At 42.1% G+C, this 25,383-nt stretch overlaps 1 protein-coding gene across 1 annotated transcript in view; it reads right to left on the reverse strand.

Moving 5' to 3' along the window:
• Positions 1 to 14,988, reverse strand: part of LOC141114447 (proton channel OTOP2-like) — a 113,374-nt gene extending 98,386 nt beyond the window's left edge. The window contains exon 1 of the mRNA XM_073608122.1: positions 14,336 to 14,988. Within this exon, the coding sequence (XP_073464223.1) occupies positions 14,336 to 14,663 (328 nt within the window). The 5' untranslated portion in view covers positions 14,664 to 14,988. The remainder of the gene's footprint in view (positions 1 to 14,335) is intronic.
• Between the last annotated feature and the right edge of the window lie 10,395 nt (positions 14,989 to 25,383).

The raw sequence follows: 25,383 nt of genomic DNA on the forward strand, positions 1-25,383 counted from the left end.
GAGGCCATTATCCCCATCAACATAGGGACAATGTGCTTTAAGGCAGGGGGAGTAGAGCCCCCCTGCCTCAAAGCACCCACTCCCCCATGTTGAGGGCATGTGACCCGATATGGTTCAGGAAGGAGGGCGCTCACTCGCCCCCCCCCTTTCCTGACCTGCTAGCCGCATGCTCGGATAAGGGTTTGGTATGGATTTAGACGGGACCCCACGCAGTTTTTTTTTATTCAGTTTTGGCATGGGGTTCCCCCTCAAGATCCATATCAGACTCAAAGGACCTGGTATGGGGGGGCTCCTGACGCCGTTTTCTTTTTTATCAGTTTGGCATGAGGTTTAATCCTAACCAGAACCAAAGGAATTGTTTCGATTGGTCAAAGGACAAGTCTCAGTCATCTCAAAGTTGGATCAAAATCAGATCCCGTTCGTTGAAGTTGCATTAAAGTCAGACCTGAAGTCGCAGGGCAAAGTCAGATCAGAAGTCGTGCCAGTGTGAACCGAGCCTCACACCTGCTGTTGCATTCTAGTTCAAAATGCAAAAAAAGGAGTGGGATCCCTTTCTAATTGCTGCAATTAGTGTACAGAGCAGTAGCGGTGCGTCCATTAAGGGCACACAGGTGCCGCCCCCTCTGTCACGCCACCCCCCTATGAATAATGGATAGATTCATGCATAGTATGAATCTATCCATGGCCACTGCCGCTACCCCCTACTCAGGTGCCAGGACCCTTTTCGGACGCCGGGCGCCTGAATAACAGCGGCGGACGTGTTTTTTAAAGCACCTGATTAGAACCATAGGCTCTAATAGGCTTCAAAAAAGGTGGACTGCGAGCGCAGAGCATTGTGCTCGCAGTCCACCCAGGTGTGTTATAAAAGCAAATGAATATTCGCTTCTCTAACACTGAACCGCCTCTCAGCCAATCAGGAGGCGCGAGTCTAATACCTGTCAACTGATTGGCTGAAGGAACAGGCTCTCCAATAGGACGCCTAGCAGAAGAGACGCATGGGAGGACAGAGAACCATGGAGGATGCAGGAGCCATCGCCTGACCTGCTGCCTGACCTGCCACCATGATGGGGTAAGTGTGTGCCAGTCAGATGGCAAGTGGGAAGGGGGGGGTCACAGTGGCTGCATATGATGGGCACAGGCTGCATATGATGGGCACAAAAGCAGCATATGATGGGCACAGGCTGCAAATGATGGGCACAGAAGCTGCATATGATGGGCACAGAGGCTGCATATGATGGGCACAGAGGCTGCATATAATGGGCACAGAGGCTGCATATAATGGGCACAGAGGCTGCATATAATGGGCACAGGCTGCATATGATGGGCACAGAGGCTGTATGATGGGCACAGGCTGCATACGATGGGTATAGAGGCTGTATATGATGGGCACAGAGGCTGCATTTTATGGGCACAGTGGCTGCATTTTATATGTATAGTGGCTGCATTTTATGGGCACAATGGCTGCATTTTATGAGCACAGTGGCTGCATTTGATGGGCTCAGTGGCTGCAGTTTATGGGGCACAGTGGCTGCATTTTATGGGCACAGTGGCTGATGACACAGTGGCTGCATTTCATGGGGTACAGTGGCTGCAATTGATGGCATAGTGGCTGCATTTTATGGGCACAGTGGCTGCAATTGATGTTTTATTTTCAGTATTTTTGCAGAATGTGTCAGTTTGTTTGTGCCCCCCCCCCCCCCAAAAAAAAATTTAAGCACCAGCCGCCAATGGTACAGAGCAAAGAATCCTGAGGGAACATCTCACCACTGAACCCTTAAAGGTAAAAGAGGCATATTAAGCATTTTCAATTGTATCTCTAGCTACAACTTATTTGTTTAGTTTTACAATAAAATCAGGTTTGGTTAGAACCCCTGTTTTTTCTGTGAGAGATTTTTCTCTCACTTCCTGTTCTGTTGACATTAGGATCTGTACCTTAAATGAGGGGCAACCTTTCTAACATAGACACAATGGCAATAAAATCATTCATTTGTATAAAGAGGAATATACAGTAGAACCTATAATTAGCTGTTTTTCACTGTACATGTCCCCATTGAAGATTTCCCTTCACTTCCTGCCACTATGGAGTTGTTCTCACCAAGGCATGAAGTGAAAGGAAAGGAAATCGCCTCAAGGGGAAACAAATAAAAAAATGACAGGTGTTTAAACTATTCCCCAAAAAAGTTTTGGCTAAGTCAGAACTAGACTGCAGCCAATATTGATGTTTGCATATGTAGCACACTCCTAGATAGGTAGCTAGTAGGGTTGCCACCTTTTCTATAAGCCAAACCCGAACACTTTAGTGGCACATGGAAATTTTTTTTTTTGTAGTATACGCTGTAGGATTGGAAAAGACCTGGGACACTTTTGGGTGTGTTAAAGAGAGGACAGTAATACGGTGCTCAAAGCTTGCCATGACGAACAGTAGGTGGGGCCAAATTGAGTTAACAGGAGGAGGGGCTCCTTCCCGCTGACCGTACGCACATCTGCATACTTGGCTTTCCGGGGTTATACCGGGATGATACCCGCAGCTGTAGGCATCCTCCCGGTACCGTTGTTTCGAGCCGGCGATCGGCTACCCGTATATAACAACCGATGCGGCTAAAAGCCGCTCGGCTGTTATACCGGAGGAGCGGGAGGGGACATCCCCCCCCCTCCCGCCGCCTCCCGCCGCTCTTACCGGGCCTCCCGTGCCTTCGGGAAGCCCGGTGTCCAATCGGCCACCTTCGGCGGCTGGGGACAGGCTGGAACGAAGCTGTGGGCGGCTTCGTTCCAGCCTTCTCAATGTAAACACGGAAGCGACATCATGACGTCACTTCCCGTTTACTCGGCTGCCAATGGCGCCAGTTTTAAAAAAATATACAGTGTTCAGAATCGCCATTTTCGGCGATCTGAATACTGTGAAGTGCAAAGGAGGGATCGGGGGTCACAAGGGATGTTTACATTCCTTGTGACAGCAATAAAATAAAAAAATAAAAAATGTTTTTTTTAAACACAATTTACAAGTATAAAAAAAAATAAAATTAAAAAAAAAACAACATTTTTTTAAAGCGCCCCCGTCCCTGCGAGCTCGCGCAGCGAAGAAAACACATACGGTAGTCGCGCCCGAATATGTAAACGGTGTTCAAATCACACATGTGAGATATCGCCGTGATCGTCAGAGCGAGAGCAATAATTCTAGCCCTAGACCTCCTCTGTAACTCAAACCTGGTAACCGTAAAAAAAATTTAAAGCGTCGCCTATGGAAATTCATAGGTACCGTAGTTTGTCGCCATTCCACGAGTGCGTGCATTCATAAAGGGTGACATGTTTGGTATCTATTTACTCGGCATGACATCATCTTTCACATTATACAAAAAAATTGGGGTAACTTTACTGTTTGGATTTTTAAAAATTCATGAAAGTGTCCCTTTTCCAAAAATTTGCGTTTAAAACACGGCTGCACAAATACCGTGTGATATAAAATATTGCAACAATCGCCATTTTATTCTCTAGATTCTCTGCTAAAAAAATATATATAATGTTTGGGAACTCTAAGTAATTTTCTAGCAAAAAATACTGATTTTAACTTTTAAACACCACATTTCAAAAATAAGCTTAGTCATGAAAGGGTTAAAGGGCATGGTTAAAAAAACAAAAGCATTCTTGTACCCTTAAAATATGCTTAGATTGCTGTATCGCAAGTAAGAGTCTCACACACACCCTGATACTTTTGGCAGGTGTTGTACCTTGTGAAGTGCAACCCATCCAAATGAATGGGGTGCTCTGTAAATGCCCCACAACTGCTTGCAATGCTTGTGGTTGCAGTGGTTAAAGCAGGTGGTAAGGAGGTGATACCATCTTTCAAATGCTCTCTGAACACGGATAGCTCTTCAGCGATCAAAGCACTTGAGAACAGAGTGTGATGCAGAGAACCACAGCACACAGGTGGCATTCCTCTGCAGGTTGTACTGTGTTACATCTGGAAAAATAGAAAAGGATCTGATTTCTCATGAATCATTAAACCATTTAAAATGAAAACATGCGTGTTGACATGTAGTGCGCTGTGGTGTGAGGGAGTCAACCAGCATGACAGATCATAAGCTATAGGGATGACACAAAGCTCACCCGTCACTGCACACATGGTGTAGGCAGCACTGGCACATTGACAGCGATTGTCACTGGAAGGGGCGGAGCGGCAATTTTCTCATACAGTAGCTAAAGAACGGAGCACAGAGTAAGCTGGCTGTCAAACAAATGTTGCAGCTGCTGCTGTCGTTACAGGAACCCAGGCATGCTCTGCCTACAGGGAGCTTGGGGAGGCACAGTCCTGTGTAAATAATGTGTCTGGGTTTCAAACAGACTGAAACCCGGACACATGATTCAAAACCCGGACTGTCTGGGTTAATCCAAGACAGGTGGCAACCCTAGTTGCTAGAATGTTAGATACATTTGGTCTTTTTAGGCTCCTCTGTAGTCATTGGAGCAGTGGTTGATTTCTTTTGGTTGTTATGGGTTTCACAGGCTGCAGGTTTGATTTCTCTACCCTGCCTTTCAGAAAGTTCTGGAACATAAGAGCGGAGCATGTCAAATGGGCATGAATATTTATGGTGCTGCATCCAAGCCCTGGGGAGGTGTGCCCAGATGATGGCTGAGGAGCACATAAGTATTCAGAGCTGTAGAACAGCAGTGTCTTTCTGTACAAGGGATTCCACCTGTTCAGGTGGGGTGTGGCTATCCCCTACCTACATTAATTCTGCTGTTTCAATTTGCTATTCATCAAGGTCCAGGCTGTGGCAGAGCCGGGGGCCTACATCAGAGAGGGTATCAGACAGCCTGAAACTTACCTAAGGATCCAGTCTGTATAGTTTCACTGGAAGACACTTGGAGAAAGCTGAAAGGGCACAGGTCCTCTCTTGGCCTCAGTACATTTTTTCTGATCAAGGTGACTGTGTACTATTGGAATTGCTGGGCCTTGTAGTTCCTCTCCTGAGAGGTACATACTGACCAGTCCCCTCTACTATTCTGGAAAGACTTTGAGCCAAGTAATTCCTCTTCTAAGAGGTACATACATTAGTCTCCTCTAGTTTCTCCAGTCCTTTAAAGCTGGATCAATGAGTAAATGACTCAGAGCCACAAGAAAAGTCCAGGATAGACGTTCTCAGTGTGGTTTGAGGTTCTGTACTGAGGTCTGAAGGGGGTGTGGAGGGGGTGTGAAGGATTGATCTGAGGTCTAAAGAGGGACTGGTCATGGGAGTTTAAAGTGGACTCATTTGAGGTCTGAAGGGAGGTTTAAGTTTTCTGAGATGGGGTCTGAAGGGGTACCAAGGGGACGTGTCTGAGGTCTAAAGGATAGTTTAAGGTGACTGAGGACTGAATTAGAAGGGGGAGCTGATATGGGGTACTACCAGAAGAAATTGCCTCCACTGCTTGAGCAATAGTCCAACAACTGCCGCTGCTATTAACGCCTAGCCTGATGCTTTTAGTAAATGTGCCAAGGGAATGCCTGTGTCACCAACCTCTTACATGCCCCTTTTTGCTCTTGTGTCCCTCTGACATCTGCAGCCAGCAAAAATGGAGCTTTTAAATATACTCCCGCGCTGGACATTGCTGCACACCAATGCCGCGCTAAGCCCCGCCCCTTCTGTCACATCGCACCCCCCCTCTTTTCAAAAGAGGGTTTTCCAGTGCAAGCGTGGGTCTCCTATCCGACGGGATCGGCGTGTGTGTGTGTCGGGGGGGTGGCGAGGAGGAGACCTGTGACAAGCTGCCGTGCAGAGGCGGAGAAAAAACGGAGCGGCATCGCCGATCGTTTTGGCTTCCCCCTATTCAGGGAGAGGGGGAGAGTATTGCCCAGGTGGGGGGTTTTTAGTGGAAAAACATCCCCCCAATCTTACCGGAGGGTTGAGCTGCTCGCCGGAGGGAAGCCTGCTGCTTCTACTGACACAGTGTTATCTTTGTGGAAAGCATGAAAAGGTACGTGCTCTATACAGCCCCCACTGGTGACTCTTAGGCATGACAACATTTTACTTTTTTTAAAGGAGACATTTCATAAGAAAATTAAAAAATTCCTTAGAAACCTCCACTTACCTTTCCCGCCGCAGGGATTTCTGTGGTAAAACCAACAGACCCAATCTTCACCCCTCATGGTGTGCTCCGTTACAAAACTTTCAGGAACCGGGGAACCCACACTCCTGGACCTGTAAGGCACCTGCCAGTAAAAACTTTCTGGCTGAAAACACCAAAGTACTGGATTCCGGGGTCCAGCTCTCTAAAAAGAGAAGCGATACGGGCTAAACCTCATTTCTTCCGCCACGAGGCCCGGGTACCATTCAATTCGGTCTGAAAAGACACTTTGAATGGATCCGGCTGCATAGCTAGCCCTAGCAAGGATTGCTCCAGTGGAGCTCAGCACAGCACATCTTTACTCGTGACCAACACCTTAGACACTGGCGAAAAAACTGAGGTACTTCCAGTAGTGGGAGGGGTTATATAGGGAGGCAACTTCCTGTTTAGGGTGTGCCAGTGTCCATCACCTGAAGGTAGCCTATAACCCACATAGTAATTACTATGGCTCTGGCTCTGTGTCCCGTGATGTATGATTAAGAAAAGCCAAATTTTATATTTGGTAGCACACCCCTTGGAAAAAATAACTGAAATCAATTGCTTCCTGTAACCACTGAGTTTCTTACACCTCCCTACTGAAATTTTGGACCACTCTTCTTTCGCCAACTGCTCCAGGTGTCTCGGATTGGAAGGGTTCCTTTTCCCAACTGCTGTTTTGAGAGCTCTCCACAGCTCTATGGGATTTAGATCTGGACTCATTCCTGACCAGTTCAGTACTCTCCAGCGCTTTTGTCTTAAACCATTTCTAGGTGCTTTTAGATGTGTGCCTTTGGTAATTGTCCTGTTGTAAGGCACATTACCTCTGAGAGAGACCTAACTTTCTGACACTGGGCCCTACATTGGACCCCAGAAATATTTGGTAGTCTTCAGATTTCATAATGCCATGCACATAGTCATGGCATTCAGTGCCTGAAGCAGCAAAGCAACCCCAAAACATCAGTGAACCTCCACAAAGTTAGACTTTAGGGACTGTATTCTTTTCTTCAAAGGCCTCGTTTCTTTTTCTGAAAACAGTAGAAAGATGGACTTTACCAAAAAGCTGTAATTTTGTTTAGTCTGTCCACAGAACATTCTCCCAAAAGGATTTTGGCTTCCTCAGGTAAGTTTTGGCAAACTGATACATTTTTCTCTCGTCCATGTAAGGGAGATTAGCTATAGTGTACTGTAAACTTCTTAACCATGTTGCGAACAGTGGACACAGAAACATTAAGAACTATTGAGATGTACCGTATTTATCGGCGTATAACACGCACTTTTTTCCCCTTAAAATCAGGGGAAAATCGCGGGTACGTGTTATACGCCGATCCCCTGCGAACCCGAGCTGTCAGATCTTCAAAATCGCTGACCGCGATTTGAAAATGGTGCCGCCGGCGCCGAAATACACAGAGCTGGTCCTCGGCTCTTCTCGGCCACTTTCGGCTTCACTCGAGCGCCGCCCGAACCTAGCCGAATGTACTCGGCTAGGTTTGGATAGCTCCGCTCACAGTCACGCCCATCCCGGGCGGGACTACGAGTGGAGCCGAAAGTGAACGAGAGCCGCCGAGAAGAGCCGAGGACCGGCTCTGTGTATTTCGGCACCGGCGGCGCCATTTTCGAATCGCGGTCGGCGATTTTGAAGCCCAGGATGGCAGGGGATCACAGGATCCAAGGCTGCACTGGGGCAAGGCTGCACTGGGGCAGGCTGCACTGACGAGGCTGCACTGGGGCAGGCTGCACTGACGAGGCTGCACTGGGGCAGGCTGCACTGACGAGGCTGCACTGGGGCAGGCTGCACTGACGAGGCTGCACTGGGGCAGGCTGCACTGACGAGGCTGCACTGGGGAAGGCTGCACTGACGAGGCTGCACTGGGGAAGGCTGCACTGACGAGGCTGCACTGGGGAAGGCTGCACTGACAAGGCTGCACTAACAAGGCTGCACTGACATGGCTGCACTGGGGCAAGGCTGCACTGAGAAGGCTGCAATGATGGGCATTTAAATGTAAGTTTTTTCCCTTCAACTTCCCTCCTAAAAGTTTTTTTTTTTCCTTAAAATTCCCACCTAAACTTGGGGTGCGTGTTATACGCCGGCGCGTGTTATACGCCGATAAATACGGTACTTGTAATCTTGAGACTGTCCATGCTTTTCAACAATTTTTGTTCTTAAATCCTCAGACAATTATGTGCTGCTCTTTCTCTTCTTCATGCTCCGTGTGGCACACAGAAACACAACAGAAAGGTTGAGTCAATTTTTCATCATTTTAACTGGTTGCCAGTGTGATTTCTATATTGTCAGCACCTGTTAATTGATACAGGTGAGTTAATTGCAAATTACAGGAGCATCACAAATGTGGAATTTAATTATTTCTTACAATTTTGAGATGGTGCTAATAATTTTGTCCAGTCCATTTTTGGAGTTTTTGCATGGAATGTGTCAGATTTGGCTTTTTGTTTCGCCACCTTTTTGTGTCATACCAAAATAAACAAAAGAAATAAACATGAGCATTTCTAATTGCAACAACTCTAGGTGAAGTGGTAAATTATCTGACAGAAATGCAGAAGTGCCAATATTTTTGGGCCATGACTGTAGGATAGTAGTTAAATCAGGATATACCAAACCACATTTAAAACATCTAATATCTCCCTTATTCAACACTATAATATATTTTTCAACAGAAATGTATGGCCTATTCATAAATGTCAAATATAACTTTCTCAGATCAGTGCTAATTGTGATCTCCATTGTGATAATCCATAGGCACTAAGCAACTTTTCACATTGGGCCGACTTAGCATGCAATTTGACATGTCAATGGCACTGTCCGAATCGGTGTGACGCCGCAGCGGTTCCCAAAAGTAGCTAATGTACTACTTTTGGCGACTTCGGGGGCGATTTGAAAAGGCATCTGTGCATGAACCCGCACAGATGTCTGTCAAATCACCCCTGAAGTCGGACTGCATTGCCGGTTTGAAATTGTGCGAGTTCAACTGATTTCTAACCCACATTCAGTGTGAACCTAGGCTAAATCTTGTATTTCCTCCACATGGAGGGTATAACTTGCGTCTATTTAGCTTGTGATTGTCTAGCACCTTAGAGTGGTTGTAAAGGCTGAAGGTTTTTTACCTTCATGCATTCTATGCATGAGGGTAAAAAACCTTCAATGTGCTGCTCCCCCCATAACCCCCCCCATTACTCACCTGAGCCGATCGCAATCCAGTGATGTGCGCAAGAGCCTTGGTTGTCCCGGGTCTCTCTCTCCTCATTGGCTCCTATTGCTGTCAATCACAGCTGGTAAACCAATGAAGAGAGAGTGGGGGCGTGGCTAAGCCACAGCTCTGTCTTATGGACACATAGAGCAGGGCTCGGGAGCGAGCACGCACTTATGCCCCCATAGTTTTGTAACACACCAACAGATAGCAGCACAAGGCTGCACGCATAGTCACAGGGAGCACCGACCTTCATAAGTCAGTGCGCTGAAAGACATTATCCTGTGTACATTGAGAGCTTTGCAACAGGTGCTATTCTGACCAAGTGCGTTACCACGTCTGCTATTTCATCATGGACAGCAATGATGTCACTGATGAAAATGGCGATAATGCAATGAGTCATCCAAGGTGTTTTGAGTGGCGCACATGCTTCAAGAACAGAAGATCATCACAGGAAGAGGACGAGAGATTAGGAAAACCTTCAACAAGCTCAACCGCTGAAAATGTTGAAACCATTCAGCAAATTGTGCATGATGATTCTCAGAGAAAAAGCACACGTGCCATTCAAGACACACCTTGAACGACTCAATGCAGCATTGCTGTAAATTTGCAGAATTATGTCACACATCTCTGTGGCAGATTTGCCCAGTTTCACACAGAATTTTACGTTTGCCCTTTGTTCTAACTTGCTGTCCATGATGAAATAGCAGACATGGTAACGCACGTGGTCAGAATAGCACCTTTTGCACAGCTCCCAATGTACACAGGATGATGTTTTTTGGAAAACCAACTTATGAAGGTCGGTGTACCCTGTGACTGTCCGTACAGCCTTGTGCTGTCATCTGTCTCGAAACGAATAAAGAACTTTTTATTAGCACCAGGTATTTCCCTTTTTTTTCCGCTGATATAAAAAAAAAACACTGCCAGGACTTCTGTAAGTTTCTCCTCTCACTGCACTAGGAAAAAAATATGACCTAATAGCCATGCATATGAAAGCCTAATTAAAGAACATGATATTATACCACCAAATGTTCGAGGCCTGCCTTAGCTGCCCACAAGTTTTTTATTTATTTATTTTAGCTCTTTTCCCCTTCCAAATGAATCAATTGAACTTTATCTAGTTTCTTAATGTCTTGCTTATGATAATAAGACAAAAGGAGGGGAAAGGATTAAATAAAATGTCACAAGCTTTTCTAAAATTCCAGTCTTTATTAATGCAATGTGTCCACTTAGTGACAGAAGAAGTCCTCTCCATCTATCCAACAACTTTAATATCCCTTCAATAACTGGCAGACACTATAGTTTAAGCTAGGACAGTGGGAAGCCACCACCTCAGGGTCTAGGTTTTAATACCAAGACAATATTAACTGCTAAAATATCCTTTGGGAATTGATTATCTCAAATCATTATGCATGTATTTTTATATTGTACTGTACATGAAAAAAATAAGGAAAACCACTGATCACGTTTTGTATTCTCCTTAATATACTATTGCACATCTATTTGTCTTAAAGTGGAGTTCCACCCAAAAATGGAACTTCCGCTTTAAGGAAGAGGTGACCTCCTGACATGCCACATTTGTCATATCATTTGTTTGGGGGGGGGGGAGCGGAAACCCTCAAAAAAGAGGGTTCCAACTCCCACTTCCTTCCTGGGCTCCGTGGAGCCGGAAGTCATTTCGCCTCTCCCCCCCTCCCTCTGGGCAATCATCTGGGACACGTCACAGGTCCCAGATGATTGCCCGGCCGCAGAGAGTAGGGGAAGATGAGCGGGACTTCGTACGTCCACACCTTAAACTCCGCTTTAAGGAAAATCATACAACTTATGAATCCTGTCTTTGGCAGATTTGCTTGCTTTTAAAGGCATTTTAAAAAAGGGGAAAAGGTTAGTGTATGGATAAAAAGAGTCTTCCACGATATAGGATTACATGGAAAATCGCTAACATTTTTAGATCTAAAAAAAAATTGCAGATTATTTAAGTGAATCCCCTTGTTTTGCATAATCAGCTCTGTGAAGCTTGAGAGAGGCTGATTACAGCATCCTTAAAATGGGTTTTGGAACAACCTCTATAGCCCTCCAGACAAAATAAATATTTTAACTTTGGACTGAAAAAGGGTTATAACCTCTGTAAGGTTGTATTGCCTTCTGTGACTATGTTGGGGAGATTTCGCTTCCTGTGCTAGTGACCACAACTCAACATTCTAAAACTATGTTTTGGTTATAGTTGGGCTTTATTTATTAGGTTCTAATCTGAATGTGTTTTTATTCGTAGTGAGAGTTATTGTTTAAAGCAGCCATTCTCAACCAGGGTTCTGTGGAACCCTAGGGTTCCTTCAGAGATGGTTAGGGGTTTCATGAGCTGTTGCTAACTGATTTCCCATATAATGGTGTGCCTGCATAGTTCCAGGTCCAACACCAATTGGCAGAGCTAGTGGCATGTCTGTAGGGGTGGTATTATGACCACCACTGTAAGGGCAGCATTCTTCCCACTGACCACCACCAATGCAAAGGGCATTTTCCTAATAAACTAAACTTAAAGGATAAGTTCATGTTTCTTAAAAAAAACAAAAAATTTTCAGGTAAAAAAATGTGCATTTAATGTTTTTTAGGGGCCTGTAAAGCTTTGAATCCACAATTAGCAGATCACAGGTACAATCTCAGGGTCCTGCAGATTGTCAGGGTATCTGTCTGCTCATACCTCTTACAGACAGGCAGTTACTGAATGACTGGAAGAATCAATAAACTAGAGCGCTCAACAGCACCCTGGTAGTTCATTGAGAGCTACAAGTCGTCAGCTGCAAAGCCTGTCGGTAGGTGTAGTTCATTCCTTCACAGATCTCTGTGAATGAATGACGCAGCAGTATAGGTGGAGCCCTGCATGGCTGTTTTCTTTTAAAATGGTGACAATGGGTGTTGGGAGAAGATGTAAAATGTTACCAAAGGTGAACTTATCCTTTAACCGCTTCCCGACCGCCTCACACACATATACATATATATATATATATATATATATATATAGATTAATTTACCTGTACGTTGCCCTTTAAGAGGCGGCTTGCGGGTGCATGAGCGCGCCTGCCGGGAGCTCCGTGACCGTGATCGCGGGTCCCGCGGACTCGATGTACACAGGGATACTCGCGATCGTCTCACGGTGAGGAAGAATGGGGGGATGCTAATGTAAACAAGCATCTCCCCGTTCTGCCTAATGACACTCTCACTGATCACCGCTCCCTGTAATCGGGAGTGGTGATCAGTGTAGTGTCACACACAGCCCCTCCCCCCGCTGTTAGAATCACTACCTAGGACACACTTAACCCCTACAGTGCCACCTAGTGGTTAACCCCTTCACTGCCAGTCACATTTACACAGTAAGCAAAGCATTTTTAATCGCACTGATCGCTGTATAAATGTGAATGGTCCCAAAATCGCGCCAAAATTGTCCGACATGTCCGCCATAATGTCACAGTCATGATAAAAATCGCTGATCAACGCCATTACTAGTAAAAAAAAAAAAAATTATCAATAAAAATGCCATAAAACTATCCCCTATTTTGTAGACGCTATAACTTTTGCGCAAACCAATCAATAAACACTTATTGCGATTTTTTTTTTTTTTACCAAAAATATGTAGAAGAATACGTATCGGCCTAAAGTGAGGGGAAAAAAATGTTTTTTTTTATATATTTTTGGGGATATTTACTATAACAAAAGTAAAAAATAATGAGTTTTTTTCAAAATTGTCGCTATTTTTTTGTTTAAAGCGCAAAAAATAAAAACCGCAAAAGGTGATCAAATACCACCAAAAGAAAGCTCTATTTGTGGGAAAAAGTTCACCTTTGGAACATGTTACACCCATTATTTAGGATGTAACAAATAACATGATCCAGCTTGTGATCCACTCACCCCTTCCCCTTGTAACAGTGGGCAGGGATCCTTGCCCCTGCAGTCGCTGTCATATTTTAAAATTGGTGTGTCTGTGCGGTGGTCCACCTGCACAGTGGCGTTATTCATTCACAGCAGTCTGTGAATGAAGAAACTACAAGTCCCAACTGAAACTGCGCAGATTGATTGTGGTCCTCAATGACTGCGAGGGAGCTGATGAGCACCCTCATAGTCCATTGACACACACTTCCTCCAGCTTTCAAACAGAATGCCCGTTCAGAGGTATGGGCAAGAAAGCTGGAGGAAGCGTGTGCAGAAGCTTACATTGCAACTGTAATCTACTTAGGCTTTGCAGGCTCCTGTAGGAAAAAAAAATACTAAATGCAAAATATGTGCATTTATTCTTTCTAAAAGGAGAACTTAGCCTTTAATTACGCTTGTAGTCTAATCTTTTATAGTTAGTGCCAACTGTTGGCTGGTGACAACAATAATGGAGGTGAGTTTTATATATATTTAGTTTTTAATAAAATGGGATTTGTATTGCAGTTATTGTCTCTGTGGGGTGAGTTCTCTTCTCTTTCTGTCGCAGGTGAGCAGAGATCTCGCCATCATAAGGGAAATTCTCCATTAGACAGTATTCTCTAGAACAATTGTCTCATTTAAAAAAAGTTTCTTGCTATTCCTGTTCTAATTACAACAAATTTTGGATTTCCTTTTACTTTCAGCCCTGGAGGCAGTGATAGCCATGAAGACAAACAGAGAGGATGAATCTCCCCCCCCCCGTGGCCGTGGGGACGCTTACAGCAATAAGACATGTCAGAGCTTCTAACCTTTTCCCTACTTTATCCAAAATGTATCTAAAGCCAGCATATTTTTTACTTTTACTTTAAAATAAGCTAATAAATATAATGAAAATGGGTTAAGTGGTGTTTACATATCAAATTTCCATAATTCTAGGAGCTACACCTCTACAGCTAAAAGATACAGCTTGGCCTTAGTACACAGGATAACAGAAATACATATATTAAAACATAGGCCAAGTTATAAATTATAGATGCAGTATTTGAACACAGAATTAAAAACTTTAGATACTTTAAAAATGATTAAAGGAAAGCAAAGCAACAATAACATCAGCTGTAAATGTTGACTAGCAGGAGGAATTAACTGACCTCTCATCCATATTGGACCTGCCTGGCAATCCTTATAGAGAACTGCATCTTTGTTCTTCCAGGTGAAGAACATTTGGAAAAGCATCCACAAAATACAGATGGCCATCATGATAGTTATAAATATGAGAAAGTCTCTTTCAAAAATGTCAATATCCTCAGTGAACACACAAGTTAGCAAAGCACAGCTGAAGAGAAAGACATTGGAGCCCACCAAACCAGAGAGTAGACGACTTCCTTTTTTCCAGTCATTTTGGTCTTTCTCCTCTTTGACAGTTGACTCATCTTCTGGTTGTTTACCAGTTGTGTTCAAATCTGGATTATCCTCCATTGCAGGTTCAAAGGGAGTCAGTCTTCATGTGTGAGTGCAATCTGCTTCACAAATGCCCACTGTGCATCTTCTACATATATGTCAAGTCCTTTACTTGGGTTGCTCTTCAGTTGGTGGATAAATTCCCTTCTCCTGTCCTAACTTGCTCTGTTGTTTTTTTTTTATGTTTAATCACCGTATTATGTGGATTTCAATACCAGAACATTAGTACATTTGAGCAGCTAAGACATAGCCAAACATTTTTGATGACATAAGGCAGCGTGATGAGAATCCACAGAGAGAAAGGAGGAGTTGAAATATAAATATTCAAAGCTTCTCATGATCATTTTGAAATGTTCTGCCAGGTAACAATGCTGGAGGCAAAGGTGTGGTGCAATTATGTTACAAAATCCACCTGACGTATATGTGTTTTATAAAAGTAAATCAGAGTGTTACATCCAAAAAAATTTTTTATTTTAAAGTCAAAGTACAGGCTGTCATCTAGCGATTAACGCAGATCCAAAAATGTGTTGTCTTTGGATGCAGACCGGTGGTTGTGCAACCTGTAACCCTTGTTCTTATCCTAATTTTAAATATTACCAGAGAATGTTTAACTGGAAGCTACCGTGGGGAATTTGAGTTTGACTTCTAAGCCAACTATAAACAGTTAAGGGAAAAAAATTCTAACAGCAATATAAACTATTCATAGGTAAATATATACCTGTATGAAGCTCACTGAATGTAGTGATGCCCAAGTAAATCTTCCAGGAGGCTTGTCATTTGAAACAATTAAGTATTTTATTTGCAAATGTTTCAGTGGGAATAAGATGGGTTAGCGACCTTAGACTGCCTGGGGAGAGGGAGGTACAGTATATATACTGTATATATCTTTAAATCTTGACTTAAAGTTTGCCCTATTTAGTAGGTTACCTTTCATTTCAGAAATTCCTATTTTTTGGAGTGTTTTGTAGGCTATATTACATATGATGATTTACATGTGTTTCACTCATGAAATTTGGTGCAAGTACTGTATGATGTCAAATGTATAATCGCAGCTGTACAGAACCAGCTAATAATAGATTTTCAAAATTTTATCTGCCATACTTGACATTTGACTGGTCTTCTTGCAGCAGCCCCTTCTGGCCATCACTAGAAGGAGCAGAGACTTCATCTAAAGACTTTGGGTATAACTCATGCACAGGACTTCCCTATCCTTCTGTGCCGGCCTTGCCAGGACTAACAGGACTTGCCAGGTCTAACAGCAGGGCCCTGCTGGGCCCTATGTGAATGAGTTCTGCAAACAGTACGTTCAGGCATCTTTCATAACACTGCATTTTGTTGTAGTGCTCATGTGCAGATTAACCCATGCTTAAGCCTATTTCTGACATTTGTTGCTTACAAGTTAAAATCCATATTTTTTGCCAGAAAATTACTTAGAACCCCCAAACTATATATATATATATATATATATATATATATATATATATATATATATATATATATATAATATTTATTAGCAGAGACCCTAGAGAATAAAATGGCGATTGTTGCAATATTTTATGTCACACTGTATTTGGGCAGCGGTCTTTCATACGCAATTTTTTGGGAAAAAAGACACTTTCATGAATTAAAAAAAAAAAAATTAAACAGTAAAGTTAGCCCAATGTTTTGTATAATGTCAAAGATGATGTTACGTCGAGCAAATAGATACCTAACATGTCATGCTTTGAAATTGTGCACACTCGTGGAATGGAAAAAACTACGGTACTTAAAAATCTCCATAGGCGACGCTTTAGAAAAAAAAAAAGTTACGGGTACCAGGTTAAATTTGCTTGCTAGAATTTGGATGCTAGAATTATTGCTCTCACTCGGATGATCGTGGCGATACCTCACATGTGTGATTTGAACACCATTTACATTTGAGGGCGCAAGTTATGCATGCATATGCACGCTTTAAAAAGATTTTTTTTTCTTATTTATTTTGTTTATTTTTACATTATCCCTTTAAAAAAATTCTGATCACTTTTATTGCTGTCACAAGGAATGTAAACATCCCTTGCGACAGTAATAGGTGGTGACAGGTACTCTTCATGGAGGGATCGGGAGTCTAAAAGACCCGATCCCTCCTTTGCACTGAAAAGTATTCAGATCACCAAAAACTGGGATTCTGAATACTGTAATTTTTTTCAAAACGGGGCCATTGGCAGCCGAGTAAACTAGAAGTGACATTGTGATGTCGCTTACGGGATTTTACATAGAAAACTCGATCAAAGCCCTTTCCGGCTTCCTTCCAGTCCCGCCCTAGCCGGCGGAAGTGCCAGATCGTGGCTCAGGTCTCCAGGTGGGACGGGAAGGGGAGGTATAACCGCTCCAGGAAGGTCAAACGATAGTAAACCTCTTCACCAGTTTAGAAGCCACAGGTGCTGGCAATGCATATAGCAATAGATAGGAAGTAGTTCTGGACAGCCACACTCCGAAAAAATTGCCTTTTATTCAAAAAAACGAAATCAAAAGTACATGCCACAGCAAAACAGAAGAGCTGATGCATTTCACAGTACAAACAGTGCTTAATCATAGCTAACAATCACAAAAGTGAAAATTAAATACTTTTTGTTGAAGCCCATGTGACCAAATAATTGGTTAATTGGTTAATTAATTCACATGTGAATAAAAAACAATTTAATTAGCCACCAAGGGCTTCAACAAGTACTGTGAGCATAAACACTCCTTACCTCTAATGCCCCGTACACACAGTCGGACTTTGTTCGGACATTCCGACAACAAAATCCTAGGATTGTTGGCTCAAACTTGTCTTGCATACACACGGTCACACAAAGTTGTCGGAAAATCCGATCGTTCTAAACGCGGTGACGTAAAACACGTACGTCGGGACTATAAACGGGGCAGTGGCCAATAGCTTTCATCTCTATTTATTCTGAGCATGCGTGGCACTTTGTCCGTCGGATTTGTGTACACACGATCGGAATTTCCGACAACGGATTTTGTTGTCGGAAAATTTTATAGCCTGCTCTCAAACTTTTGTGTGTCGGAAAATCCGATGGAAAATGTGTGATGGAGCCCACACACGGTCGGAATTTCCGACAACAAGGTCCTATCACACATTTTCCATCAGAAAATCCGACCTTGTGTACGGGGCACAAGTGTGATTGAAAAAAGAGACATAAAGTGCTCAAAATAGATTCATGTGCAGAAATATCAGTGAAATGACAATCATGTGAATAGTAAATGATGTAAAGGGTGAACATGTGAAAAACATGAGTACTCGTGCAAGTGATAAATATGTGTATATGAAATAAATGAAATAATAATGTAGAAATGTAAATCGATTTGGATGAACCAATGGTGTATGAGTGACTAGTGACTGGTAAATCAGTGTTGAATAAATGTATTCATGTATATATTCAAACATATTAAGTTAGAGAATAACTTTTACGTGTAAACATCACTATATTATCCTGATAGAATTGAATATTATCTACCCGGTTTGTGTATATATATATACTAATAAAAGTGCATAGTGCAAGTGAATACAAATATCAATGGATATATGTGTACGAGAAAGAGAAGAAAATATACATGAATGCATGAATAAGCATGTGTGTGTGTTATGAAATACCAATGGGTATCAGCGTAAAAAAATGTTTTATATTTATGCTCCCTTGGTGGACTCACGTAATAACCTCTTTCTGCTTATGCATGAATGTACCAACTGTATAGGCTTTATAATGATAATCTAAAATAAGTATATTAAATAAGAAGTATACATATAAGGTAACCATTGTATTGAAATTAAAACCACTTATACTTAGTATCATAATTCAATGTCATAAATCTTATAAACATATGAACAAATAAACACTTAAAATCTGCACCAGAATCTATAATGTGCACTAATGGACACCTAGACCCACTTAGTTCTGTACACACGAGACTCATTTAGAACGAATAAATGAATTATTTCATAAAGTACACATATCGAGTATCGTAAGTGTAACTCTCTGAACACTCCAAAGAGCGGGGAAAAGATGTTCGTATAAAGATAAACTTAAATCTGATTGTACTATACTGTAGCAAACAGGGTAATGAACATAATCCCTCTCTATTTGAAACTGCAGACAATAATTAGAAACCTAGAGGATGAGTTGTGTATAAATTAGAGACTGTCCTGCAAAAAAGCGCGGCCGTGTGTCTAGGCAAACAAGCCTGATATCCATCAGCCAATCGTATCCAAAAAACAGCCTCAATCCCCATACACCATGCAATCACCTAACATACGATAGCGGCATAAAAACCATGACTAAAGGGACCAGGCCGCATCTAATGAAAGTGAAAAATGGAGATTGATGATGAAGCAATGGTGATAAACAAAAACGTAAAAATGACCTAATAGCAGGAAGAAAGAAACCAAAATAAAGTAAATGAAATGAAATTAAATGACTCGTGTACAACTAGATCCAGTTTGTGGACCCACATAATAATATTATCACTACGTGAAATAATGTGTTGGTCTAATATTCAGTGTGAATCAACCTGGTGCAACCAAGCACCACACAATCACACGGCACATGATTGTATATGATATGTTAGATAAAGCCCAACATAGCTGAATTCATAACTAGTGGGCCATTCAATTTAAAGTTACAGAGGGAGCCTTTGGCTATAATTATTGCTCTCACTCGGACAATCGCTGCGATACCTCACATGTGTTATTTGAACACCATTTACATTTGAGGGCGCAAGTTATGCATGCGTTTTCTTTGCTGAGCAAGCACGGGGGCGCTTTAAAAAGATTTTTTTTTTTCTTATTTATTTTGTTTTATTTTTACATTATCCCTTTAAGAAAAAATTCTGATCACTTTTATTGCTGTCACAAGGAACGTAAACATCCCTTGCGACAGTAATAGGTGGTGACAGGTACTCTTTATGGAGGGATCTAAAAGACCCCAAATCCCTCCTTTGCACTTAAAAGTATTCAGATCACCAAAAACTAAGATTCTGAATTCTGTCATTTTTTTTCAAAACGGGGCCATTGGCAGCCGAGTAAACCGGAAGTGACGTTGTGACGTTGCATCCAGGATTTTACATAGGAGACTCAATCAAAGCCATTTCCGGCTTCCTTCCAGTCCCACCCTAGCCGGCGGAAGTGTCAGATCGTGGCTCAGGTCTCCAGGTGGGACAGGAGGCCTGGGAACAGCGGCAGAATGCGGCGGGAGGGGAGGCAGATGTCCCCTACCGCTCCTTTAGGATAGCAGCTGAGTGGCCTTTAGCCGCATCGGTTGTTATCACTAAAAGGCCAACTGCCCGCTCTAAAATGGTACCTGCAGCTGCAGGCATCACCCCAGTATAACCCCTTCAAGCCACAAACGCAAATTTGCATACGGTTGTCGCTAAGGGGTTAAATTGCATGTCCTTTTAACTGCACGTGTGAGATGTGCACCCACCCCCTTTCTGCCCAGGCCAATTTTCAGCTTTCAGCGCTGTCACACTTTAAATGGCAATTATGCGGTCATGCTACACTGTACCCAAACAAAATTGTTATTTTTGTTTTCACACAAATAGAGCTTTCTTTTGGTGGGATTTAACCACTTCAATACTGGGCACTTTCCCCCCTTCCTGCCCAGGCCAATTTTCAGCTTTCAGTGCGGTCACACTTTGAATGACAATTGTGCAGTCATACAACACTGTACCCAAACTAAATTTTTATTATTTTCTTCCCACAAAATTCTTTTGGTTGTATTTGATCACCACTGTTTTTTTTTTTTATTTTTTGCTAAACAAACTAAAAAAGACCAAACTTTTTGAAAAAAAAAAAAGTTTTTCTTTGTTTCTGTTATAAAATTTAGCTTTCTCCTTCACTGATGGGCACTGATGAGGCTATACTAATGAGCACTGATGAGGAGGCACTGATATTTAACACTGATGGGCACCGATAGCACTGATGAGGAGGCACTGAAAGGCGTTACTGATGGGCACAGATTGGCACTTTGAAGGGCATTGATTGGCATTTTGTTGGGCACTAATTGGCATTTTGGTGGGCACCTCGGATGGGGGCTGTGCTGATAATCAATGCGCTGATTATTAGCACAGACCCACCCTCTCTGTCAGGAGAGCCACCAATTGGCTCTCCCTTTCAGTGCAAACCAAGGAAAGCTGTTTACCAGATAATGGAACCACATTGCGGACGTCGAACTGCAATTGGGCAGGTGGCAAGTGGTTAATCAATGCTAAATAAACAAAAAGAACCCGAAAATTAAAAAAAAAAAGTTTACATAGTTTGTTATAAAATTTTGCGAGCAGGTAATTTCTCTTTAACTGATGTGTGCTGATAAGGCTGCACTGATGGGCACTGATAGACTGCACTGATGGGCATTGATGAGGCGGCACTGATAAGGAGGCACTGATAGGCAGCACTGACAGGCGGCACTAATAGGCGAAACTGATAGATGGCACTGATGGGTGGCACTGATGGGCCTTGATAGGCGGCACTGATAGGTTTTCAGGGCTGACTCAGCCCTTCCTTCTCTGAGCTGGCCGCTCAGCTGTCAGCTAATTGCCAGCTCTCATCTCTCTCCACAGTTAACCAGCTGTTGTGGATCTGCTCGTCAGTCCCGCCTACTTAAAGATCTCCTGCTCACTTCATTCCTGCCTTCGCCTGGGTCACATCACAAGAAACCATCTCCTGCATTCCTGTTTAAAGACTGGCTTTGCTGACATCCCTTCTGGCTCCTTATCCTGCTTGCTGTTCCTCTACTTAGATCCCTGACTTCTGGCCTGGCTGATTACCGGATCTGGTTACTGAACTCTGGCTTGGCTGACTACCCGATCCGGTTACTGGACTCTGGCTATGCTTTGACTACGCTTACTCTATTTACCTTTTTATTTTTATTAATAAACAAGTGTGATTTTACTGTACTTCTGTCTCGGCCTGGTTTATGGTTTCTGATGGCAGGCGAAGGCCATGATTTCAGAAGATACAGTCAATCCACTTGTTGGTAATATTTTTTCCAGATTGGATGAGCAAGATCACCGCATGGATCAGTTTACCATGGCGTTACAAACGCTCCAGAGTTGCACGGATCACCTGGAATCCCCCACCATCCCTGCTGCTGCGCCAGTCTCTGTGCAGGCAACCGCCTTGAGTATTACCACTATAAGAGGTATGTCTGGTTCCACCCCGCTTCCCCAGCAATTTGGGGGTGATCAAGTTCAATGCAGAGGGTTTCTCAACCAAGTTGAGATATTATCAGGAACCATGAATCAGACCAAGACAGAGTAAGCATAGTCAAAACAAGCCAGAGTTCAGTAACTGGATCGGGTAGTCAGCCAAGCAAATGTCAGAGAGCCAGAGATAAACATATTAGTACAGCAAGCAGCATCAGGAGCCAGAAGGAACGTCGGCCAAGCAAGTCTTCAAAAGGAACGCAGGAGAAAGTCTTTGTGATGTTGACAAAGGCGAAGGCAGAGATTCAGTGAGCTGGACGACTTAAAGTAGGCAGGACTGACGGGCAGAATCAACAGCTGGGTAACTGTGGAGAGAGATGGGAGCTGGCAATTAGCCGACGGCTGAGTGGCCAGCTCATAGAAGGAAGGGCTGAGCCCAGCCCTGACAAGGCCCAACGATGGAGCCTTGGGGTACCCCAAAGAAAGAGGAAGGGGAGTGGAGAAGATGGAGTTGTAAGTGACACTGAAAGTGCACTGAGGTAGGTAGGAGGAGAACCAGGATAAAGCAGAATCACGGAGGCCAAGGGAGTGTAATTTGCTGAGGAGGAGCAGGTGGTCAACTGTGTCAAAGGCAGCAGAGAAGTCTAAAAGTAAGAGTATGGAGTAGTGCCCATTGGTTTTAGCAGTTAGTAGGTCATTGGTGAGTTTTTGTAGGGCAGTTTCAGTAGAATGTTGTGAGCGGAAGCCAGACTGTAGGGGGTTGAGAAGGTTGTTGTCTGAGAGGTAGCGACTCATTTGGTCATGGACAAGGTGTTCGATGAGCTTGGAGGCAAATGCGAGCAGGGAGATGGGTCTTAAGTTATTCAAACAGGTGGGGTCTAGTGAGGGTTTTTTGAGTATGGGGATAACCAGTGCATGTTTGAGCGGGGAAGGAAAGGTGCTGGAGGAGAGGGAGAAGTTGAAGATGTGGGTTACTGAGTTGAGGATAGAGTGGGAAGGTGGTCGCAGTAATTGAGTGGACAGGGTCCAGGGACAAATAATGAGGTGGGCCATGGAGAGGAGTTTATCAACTTCATCTGTGGTAACTGGGCAAAAGAAGGAGAGTATTGAGTGTGGTGTTGGACCCGATGTGTTGGGTATGGGAGGAATTTGAATGCTGGATATCTCCTTGCGAATTGTGGCGATTTTGCTATTGAAATGGTTGGCAATCTGTTGAGCGGTAAGCAAGTTGGTGGGTGGGGTAGAGAGGGGTGAAGTAAGGAATTAAGGGTAGAAAATAGTTGATGAGGTTTGGATGAGAGTGTTGTAATAGGTTTGTTTAGCAGTGTGGAGGCAGGAGTTGTATTTGAGAAGGGCAGATTTGTAGAGGGTACGTTCCATTTGTTGAACATTACGTTCCATTTGTTTAGCTGCAGCATTCATTATTTTGGATAATTCGTATTCGTTACGTTCACTAACAGGCAAATTTGAAATTCCAATATCTGAAATTTCAATATCTATAATTTAATAGTTAGTAATAGTTATTATTAGTTAGTTGTTATTTCAGATTTTGAAATTTTGGTGTTTTCTAATTTTACGATTTTTGTTCTTATTTTCAGATTTTTGTTCATTTGAAATTTTGAAATTGGCAATGAGAGAACTAGAGATTGGTAAGTACCAGTCGTGGTTGTCCAGAATGTCTGTGCACATTTGGATGCAGTCCATGTTGTCTTGGATGACAATATTGCCGCCTTTGTCAGCCGGTTTTATTGTGATCTCTGAGTTTGACATTACATTTTTTAAGGGCCTGTGATTCAGCTTTGGTCAGGTTACCTGCCGAATGGGCTGCAACCTCAATCTCTTGGATGTCTTTGGAGACAGCTTTGAGAAAAGTTGCAGCACTGGGGTTGGAACAAGGGGCTGGATACCAATTTGACTTTTTCTTTGAACTGATAAAGGAAGAAGACATAGGGGAGGAAGAGGAAGTCGCACCCTCAACCTCAGCAAGAATTGTTTCAAGATTGATAGATTCTGCTGAGTCATCAGAGTAGTTTTCCTCTAATAGGGCTGATCAATTGCCTCAAGTTCCTGTTGTGTATAAGACCCCTTTCACACCAAGCCACCTATAGCGTCGGCGGTAAAACGCCGCTATTTTTAGCTGCGTTTTACCGTCGCTTTTACCCCCCGCTAGCGGCCGAGAAAGGGTTAAAACCACCCGCAATGCGCCGCAATAGCGGCGTTTTGCCAGTGGTATCCCAGCGCTGCCCCATTGATTTCAATGGGGAGCAGCGGTGGAGGAGCGGTAAGCACACCGCTCCTTCACCGCTTCAAAGAAGCTGCTGGCAGGACTTTTCCTGACGTCCTGCCAGTGTACCGCTCCGGTGTGAATGCCCTCAGGCTTTCACACTGGAAACAATGGAGCAGCTGTTTGAGGGCGGGTTGCAGGCGCTATTTTTAACGCTATAGCGCCTGCAAAATGCCCTCGGTGTGAAAGAGGTCTAAGTTAGACCAACACCAATCCCTTTTTTGGTGAACAAACTTTTTACTAATAGGTTACATATAAAAAGATGGATATCCTTGATTGTTTCATAATAAAAAATAACAGTAAAAAAATTATAAAACCAGTAAAAAAACCTAAAACCAGTAAAAATAAAACCAGTAGAAAAATAATAAAACCAGTAAAAAACTAAAACCCATAAAAAAAAAATAAAAAACAGTAAAAAAAATATATAAAACCAGTAAAAAAAATATATAAAACCAGTAAAAAAAATACATAAAACCAGTAAATAAATAAATGAAAACAGTAAAAAAAAAAAACTTTACATTGTTTTACTTTTTTTAATTAAAAAATATAAAAATACAATAAAAAATTTAAATCAGTAAAAAAAATAAAACCAGAAAAAACTAAAACCAGTAAAAAAAATAAATAAATAAAAACAATAAAAAAATTTATAAAACCAGTAAAAAAATAAAACCAGTAAATAAATTAATAAAAACAGCACAAAAAAGTAAAAAAAATAAAGCCAGTAAATAATAATAAAACCAGTAAAAAAACTGTAAAAAATAAATAAAACCAGTCATAACATTACAAAACCAGTAAAAAGAACAATAAAACCAGTGAAAAATGAAAACCAGTAAAAAAAAAAAAAAAAAACAAAAAAAAATTAAAACAGTAAAAGAAATCATAAAACCAGTAAATAAATAAACAAAAACAGTAAAAAAATAAAACCAGGAAAAAAATATTATAAAATCAGTAAAAAAAATATTTTTTAAAATTTTTTAATTAAAAAAATATAAAAATACAAAAAAAAAATAAAACCAGTAAAAAAATAAAAAAAAAATTATAAAACCAGTAAAAAAATAAAACCAGTAAATAAATTAATAAAAACAGTACAAAAAAGTAAAAAAAATAAAAAAATAAAAACCAGTAAAAAAAATGTAAAAATAATAAAACCAGTTAAAAAAAACCCCAGTCAAATAAAAATAAAACCAGTAAATAAATTCTAAAACCAGTAAAAAAAAAAAAATTTTCTTTTTTTTATTTAAAAAATACAATTAAAAAAAGTAAAAAAAAAAAATA

The sequence above is a fragment of the Aquarana catesbeiana genome, linkage group LG12 (assembly GCF_042186555.1).
Source record: "Aquarana catesbeiana isolate 2022-GZ linkage group LG12, ASM4218655v1, whole genome shotgun sequence".
Classification (NCBI taxonomy): domain Eukaryota; kingdom Metazoa; phylum Chordata; class Amphibia; order Anura; family Ranidae; genus Aquarana; species Aquarana catesbeiana.